At 32.0% G+C, this 7,790-nt stretch overlaps 1 protein-coding gene across 1 annotated transcript in view; it reads right to left on the bottom strand.

Annotated features, from left to right (window-relative positions):
• Positions 1–394: 394 nt before the first annotated feature.
• DACH1 (dachshund family transcription factor 1) overlaps positions 395–7,790 on the bottom strand; it is a 399,674-nt gene continuing 392,278 nt past the window's right edge. Inside the window, exon 11 of the mRNA XM_028526299.2 lies at positions 395–3,099. Within this exon, the coding sequence (XP_028382100.1) occupies positions 3,062–3,099 (38 nt within the window). The 3' untranslated portion in view covers positions 395–3,061. The remainder of the gene's footprint in view (positions 3,100–7,790) is intronic.

Genomic DNA, 7,790 nt, shown 5'->3' with positions numbered 1-7,790 from the left:
TTATTCAGCACAAAGCTTTTTGAAATAAGAATCATGGGAATATAAGAATATAAAGAAAAAAGGTACAAATAACAGCTTCATAAACTGAGAAATGTACATAAATAAATCATGTATATGTGGGCAGTTTGCTTAGCTGGCAAGAAACAAAATATGGAAAATCTGCTTGTTAAACAATAACTACAGAGTGTGCTTTTATGATGTTTTTCACCACAGTAATTCATATTAGAGATAGAAGCAGTTGCATGTTAAATAAAATCATTGAGCATTGTTCCCTCGCATGGCAAAGAGCTGACTTATGTTGTTTTTAGATGCCTCCCATTAGAAAGTAAATATTCCTTCGATGCTGTGCATTTCACAAAATTTAATAAAGACGAACTGTAAATAAAGTCACAGGGAGATTTCAGACAGTTTTATTAGGAGATTGTTGAAAAGAAAAAGAAAATTAAATACAATAACAGTAAACGTGGTTCTCACATTGAAACCAGACTCAAAGAACTAGGCTACCATAGAAAAATTTCCAATTCTTGCATTATGATGTAAAAACAGATTTTTGTACAGATTTTGTACAACAAAATTCGTAATAACCTTTTATCATTTTTAGAAAACTTTAAATATATAGATAAAAATAGACAATTTTCATAGGTCCTACATGAAGATGAGTATGTTCTGTTCCAAGGGCTTGCATAGAGCGCAAATGCGGTTATAGTATCGGACAACTAGACATTAATATTTTTAGGATTACAAAAGCATGGAAACCATAAAATGGGCACAACTTTACTTGTTGATAGCAAAAACAAATTTCACACCAACCTGTATAACTAAAAAAGGGAGGAAAAACTTAAGTTACAGACTTAAAATAACATTTCATGAATTGTAATATTTACACCAATGTTAGTAAGAGTCTCTCTCAACATACAGCTGATAGCTTTATTCTTTAATCCTTGCTAAAATCTCCTTTCACGTCAAACCAAATCCTGAAGCATTCTCAAAGGTCTTAAAAGTGTGTATTTTAAAACTATGTAACCTACTTAACCCGTGACTCTATGCAAGGAGCAGAGCAATGCCTGATTCTATTACACATGTAAGTTGTAGGCTTTTTTAAAAAAATGTTCAAAAAATGTGTGATTCGAAGGCTTGCCACAAGTCCCTCCAATTTTAAGTGTTGTAATCCTTTAAAGACTGAACATAGGGAAAAACAAGAAATAGATACAACTAGGATTAGAATCTCTCGTGCTCAAACAACAAGAGATAGTTAATGGAAGAACTATGCTTAGAAAACCAAGTTTCTACAAAGCATTTACTAACAGTATTTTAAATAAAAATATTGCTCCCTTTTAAACAAGCGAAAATAGGAACTGCATATATAACCTTTTTATTATATTAAAAATGGACTTAGCTGGTTAATAGTGAGCTACACAAAAGAAGTATGTTCCAGTATTGCAAGGAAGACCTAAAACTATAAAAGCTCAGTTCCAGAGTATCTATAATATTTTTCTCTTAACTGAAGAAGTAATACCCAATTCAAACTCTTTAAACATTTTAAGCTAGTTTTCTCGGACATTTAATATTTTGCTGTTTACGGTAATAAATAACATTATGATCATAAAGTTTTAAGATGACAGCAAAATCATAAAATGCACAGCAACTGCACTGACTTATCAGCCTTTAAAGGTGTGACTCCAGATATGTAAAAACAAACAGAAGGTAATTCAGCGTGTAATAAGCACTGTTTGCAGCTTTACTTCCAGTTATCTGCACAAAGTGAAAACGCATACTGTAACTTTCAAAAAGACAGTGAAAATAACACGTAGGCACCCTTCCCTCTGACCAGGGTGGGAAGCACAACACATTTTAACTTTACCACTCAGCGCTACATGGTATTGGACTGATACATCAAGGGTTTGTTAAGTTTTGTTTTTCAGCAACATTAACATAATATGACGTTAACATATAAAAATATTTCTGGTGTTTCAATTTACTGTTCAGCCACAATCCATTCTCAATAGTGCAGTTTGGGGCACTAACTAAGGTTCAATATACAAATAAAAATGGCTGACACAGAGTTCTGATGTCACCAGATGCTTAGGATCTCATTCGTTAATACTGTGACTCCAGACAAATATTTACATGCCTGCATGCGTTAAAACCAGAAAGGCGTCTTTCTGACCAACAGGGTGACAAAACATTTTCTAAAGTTTTCATTTTCCTAAACTCTAGTATACTACTGCATACATAATACCTTCCTTGTATGTTTTATGTTTATATACTGTACATGTGACCAACAGTTTGAATAAGAAGCATCGTTATTATTTTTAATTCTATCTACCACTACCAGTCTGGAATGAAAACATGTTACACTTGTTTGTTTGTTCTATTTTTAAGGAAAAAGACCTTCAGTGAAACCTTTTGGTTTATATTCAATGCTTCTTTTCAGATACGCAAAATGTTATTTCATTGGGTTGTTGTCAACATCCATTTGTTGGTCTTTTGGAAAGTATTTGAAAAAACATCTTCAGGAGAAAACCCACAATTAGAGAGTTTAAAATTGAACGTAACAGAATATCACTCTTTATTGTATTGATTTTTAAGTAATCCTCTATGCCTCCTACAAGTTCATTTCCAAGTGTTCTTGCTGGTTTCCGGAGGGCACAATTCTGTAAGTCTGGGTGGCCACTGCTACCAGAGTCTCTTGATGTGCTCAGATACAGAATTTTCAGAAGAGGAAAATGGTTCATTCCACTAGAAAAAGCAAAGCAAGGTCTCCACAGACCTGCCTTTAACTCTGTATGCAAGTTCCAGCAGCAAAATTGCAGTTATTCATTTTAAGAAGTTTGATACTTGTACATGTACAAACATTCCCAGGTCTCTGGTATAAACCACAGGTGAAAATCAATGGAGGAACCCCCTTCTTTTGTAGAATACTTAAACTTCTAAAGAACATTAATACACAAAATTGAGGAAGTTCCCTTAAAAGGACTTTATTTTTTTCTGAATTTTCCAATGATGAATGTCTGACTGCAAAGTTCTTTACTATAACATGGATTTCTTCAACGGGAAAGATTCAGTACATGACAGTAGTTTTCAAATACAGTCTTCCATCTAAAAATAAACAATAAGAATAATTAATGACATGACATTGGGGAAACAATTGTGATTATAAAAACTATGTAGCCTGATATAAAATTTGTGGGTTTTGTTCTCCCTTCACTTGATTATGTATGGCATTTTCCATACATCCTCAAAGTTAATTTCATAATTACATGAAGTTTATATGATAAAAAATACAGCATTTCTAGTTCTCATAAATATATATTTGCCATTTTGGTATCAGTTCCAGTGCACTCAAAAAATAGATAAGAGTATGTGTGTGTGTTTTATTGATATGCAAAGCTAGTTGATTTCTGTTGAATGACAATTACTTCCTTCAAGCTTGCAGAACTAAATTTTCTCTGGGTGCATTCAGGTGCATCTTCATCACGAAAGACCAAGTTTCCAACTTGCTCCTCAGCAGTGTTGTTAAATATACCATGTAATGTACTATTGTGCAAATTTGTTGCTATGTATATGAAAGCCACCTAGCTTATTTCATCACTGCCAATGAACTATAACCTTTCCCCCTTGACATGAGATTAACCAAACAATTAAGTGTTAAGATGGAAATATATTACTTCTTTCACCCATTGAGAAACACGCAGTTATGTGAAAAGCAAATATTAAACACATGCAATGACTATTTCAATGAATCAGAAATTAAAAAATAGAAAATTAAAAATTCAGAAGGAAAAGAACTAAACATAAACCTATTTTTCAAATGTCACACCTTCTAGACAGTCTACTTTGTTGTGTGGTCTAAACTTTAGATGTATTTGTACAAAATGTCTACATTTCAAGTTTTAAAACCTACAGTAGATGGTAGTCAAAAAGGGAAGTTTTCTAAACATTTAAAAATGCATACTGCCATGTAAATGTCTGGTAGTTTGAAGAATTAAAAAACTTACAGTAAATTCAAGCAACAGAATAGAGAGGGTAATATTTGCAGGTGTCGTCATCAACACTGAGCTAATTGAGTGCTTTTCCTCATTCTGTTGTAGATATAGTAATTAGTATGGATCTTGAAGTCAGTGTTAAATCATTTTTTATTTCATAGAAATATTGGTGTGCCCAGATTTTATATCCCTATCACATGTTTTCTCTTAGCCTAATTTGTGTGGTTGGAATGTTAACTCCAGAATGTCACAGAACTCTGTTTTGCTAATTGAAATATCCTAAACACCTAGTACATATTCAATAAATGTGTGCTGAATAAATCAGAGTTTCATGCAATTATTGAAATATATATTTATTTAACTTATTGTACTGTTAACATTCCAAATCCACATTTGTCCTCAACAACATGGGCAGGAATATCCATGAAGATTAGTCTCAGATTGGATAAATTCTAGTAAGATGTGTTAAGTATTAGTTGCTTCTCTAAAAATAATCTACCTTTAAGGATAATGATATTCACTGAAAGTGTGTGGATATCCTTGGCTTTCCAGTTTGATAATCATACCAGTTTTTCTCAATATAAGAAACATCTGATCATCACAGTGAAAGTCTGTTCCCCTTAAATAGCATACACTTTTGGATATAAGATAAAATCTAAGATTCACCAATGTAAATATATTACTCTAACCAAATTCTATCTTTGAATGATGACTTAAATGTACGCAAACACTATGTTGAATAATCACCCTAGAAATGTGGTCTAAAAACATTATTTCTTCTGTCCAAAATGATAATCTTTCAGTGACACTAAATATCACTGTACCTCAGTAGTAGCTACAAAATTCAATAAAGATAGATAGTAAATCAACCTTTAAACAAATATCAATATCAAAGTCATACACTTTTGACCAAAATTTCTAAGTGAGGACATGAGAGTATCATATTAACATAACATATTGTGAATTATTTATTATTTTGCATGGAACATGGCCTGATTTATTTTGTTTGCTTGGCTTGATTGCATCTACCTGCGGGACAAACCTATGACTTTTCTTACTTAAATTACATAAATAAACTAATATGTAACTATTTCTAGTTTCAGCTTAGCCAGAGTTTTGATTATTTACTTTGTAAATAAACCTAATAAATTTGACATCATAAAAATAAATTAAAACCAGTCTTTCATATACTTAGTATCATGGAGCTAAAAATTGGACTTCCTTAACATGATGGTTTTGATTCTAGTGATTTTTAATACATGAAGCAACATATTTTTAAAGAAAAATCTAGTAATAGAAAATGTATAAATAACTAAAGAGGCAGACTGCTAATACATTCATCCAAAATTTTAAATTTGTAGTCCTTAATTTATCCCTACTTCTCTCTCCTCTTAATTATCTCATTATTTCTATTGTATATTCAATTATGTTAAGAGTATAATTCTCATTCTTAATTTTAAAAATTGGAGAATTTTCTAGGAGTAGAGAGAGAAGAGATATTCTCAAATTGAACTTCCCCCAAATTTCACGAGGTCCTTCACAATCACTTTCCCCTAAGTGGACTATTACTCGGGGGAGTTCTATGCCTCCTACTCGCAGAGGTGAGGTAGGTACTGGCTCCTCTACAGCTCAGTACCTCAGTGTCTCTGCCTTGCTGGTTCTGTTCCTCAGGGTCTTTCTAGAGACAGGGGCTTCCTTTCAGTACTCAGAGCTTCAATTGGATAACTTGAAATCAGAACCAGGATTCTTATAGTTTGTTTTTAGAGAAAATATCTTCCTTTGACACAATGATTATTTGCTTTTGTATAACAGGCTGATATGATAGAAGAATCATCAAGTTATACTCTGTGCATGGGAGTACTTAATTAAAAAGTCTGTTCTAATTAAAAGCTTGTGGGAGTAGGGATTGAGTGAAACTATTTAAATTACAAATTCCTAATAGTTCCAGAATTCATTGTAATTTGATGCTTACAGCTATAATTTGGTGTATAAGAGTGTATCTAGATCACTGAATAGTTTATTGCAAGTGTGAATTTTTGTATGCTGTTTATTGTTATTTGCAGATAACAATTGTTTGGATCTACAGATAGTGGGTTGAAGGAAACATTTTAAATCCCTTGTAAAAATGGGTCTCATATTTTAATATTAAAGTTGCAACCATCAAATAAGACCATTAGGTATATGGATTCTATGTTATTTACTTGTTGTGTCTAAGGCAGGAGAAATGGGGAATATACCATATAATTCCAGCTTTGTCTTGTTTTATGTTTGTGTATTGTCTATTATTTTGCTTTAGTATATCTGCAGGTATTATTATTTATGTTTATTTGTAGTGTATAATATATATATGAGTAGACCTAGAATTTAGCTTTTATTCCATGTATAAAACTAGAGCATTGCATAGCTTGATCATTTACTTAAAAACCAATAAAATTTGTTCAATAACAATCACACTACACAACAAGATTCTATATCAGAAGATAGCATACAAATAGCATACAACTTAGACAATTGCAAATTGCCTAGTTGAAATACAATTATTTCATTGTGTGAAAAATATGTGAAATTATTAATGAGGAATTATGCTAGTGAAAGGTATGATACAATATGCAAATAGATAAATATTCTACTTTTGAATACAACACCCCTGAAAACATCCACAAGGATCTCTTACATGATTTTTGCACAAAGGGCTTAATAAATTACATTTCCTGTTGGGAAGCAGCATTATTTTAAAAAGACATCTATTTGTTAAAAACATATCTAGACCATTAGAATCTAATGAAGTGTGCTGCTTATATAAAACAGCACATTTATGAGCATAGGTCTCCCTACACCAGAGCTGAGGGAAATATTAACATAACAGAGAATAAACATACAAGATCGTATTTCTAGAAAGTTTAATATTTACTTAAAATTAGGTTAATATGAAATCTAGTAGCTCTGAGCCTCTCTCAACATAATGTCTTAATCATGTGAAATATGGGAAAGCAAAACAAGTGATGAAAACAAATGTTAATGATTCGTGTGATATTTGATAAGACAACGAAAGGAAGTCAAAATAAAAGCAAACAAACAGGAACAGATGGAAAGAATCTTTGTCAAGTCATAACCCCTCTTCTAAAACCCCCAAAAGAAGAAGTTAATTAAAGAAAATATTGTTCCTTGCTTTTTTTATCATTTTATATTTATAGTAAGAACATTCTGCTACTGCTAAAGCACTGAAGCAGAGACACAAAGTCTACATTTAATATGAGAAACATTTGAAGAGAGATTGATGTTCAGCATTGGCCCTTTTATAGAATACTAAATAAATAACATATCTTCTCATAAAATGCAGATAACAGTATAAGTGATTTTCTAGAAGTAGTATTCAAGAGTGTGTCAAATACAATAAAAGTAAAAACTGAAAAAGTTACAACAGATTTTGAATTTCATGTAATTTAGGGTTATAGCTACAAAACCTGACTGAGGCTCACAGAGTTGAGGTAAAGTGAGAGAGCAGGTATCTTTTGAATGGTTCCATAAGCATTTGATGCCATTCTAGATAGTGGGGCAGACTTTGTGGAAGAGAATACAAAAGACACATTCTGTCTGTACAATCCAAATGTACTAGAACAAGCAGTAAGTAGTGGATTACCTAATGGACCAATACGACCCTCAGTGGTTATCGATAGACCGATACGAGCTCACTTGAAATCAGAGTAGATAACATGCTTTTTTTTATGAAGACTAATATGAAGTAAAGGTCTTAACTGTGGCTAAACAGAAGACAAAAAACATAATCAGGAACTTGTTTTACAT

Source organism: Phyllostomus discolor, chromosome 11 (assembly GCF_004126475.2).
Source record: "Phyllostomus discolor isolate MPI-MPIP mPhyDis1 chromosome 11, mPhyDis1.pri.v3, whole genome shotgun sequence".
NCBI classification, from domain to species: Eukaryota; Metazoa; Chordata; class Mammalia; order Chiroptera; family Phyllostomidae; genus Phyllostomus; species Phyllostomus discolor.
Note: the sequence above shows the minus strand (reverse complement) of the source record. Positions and strands in the feature narration are given on the sequence as shown.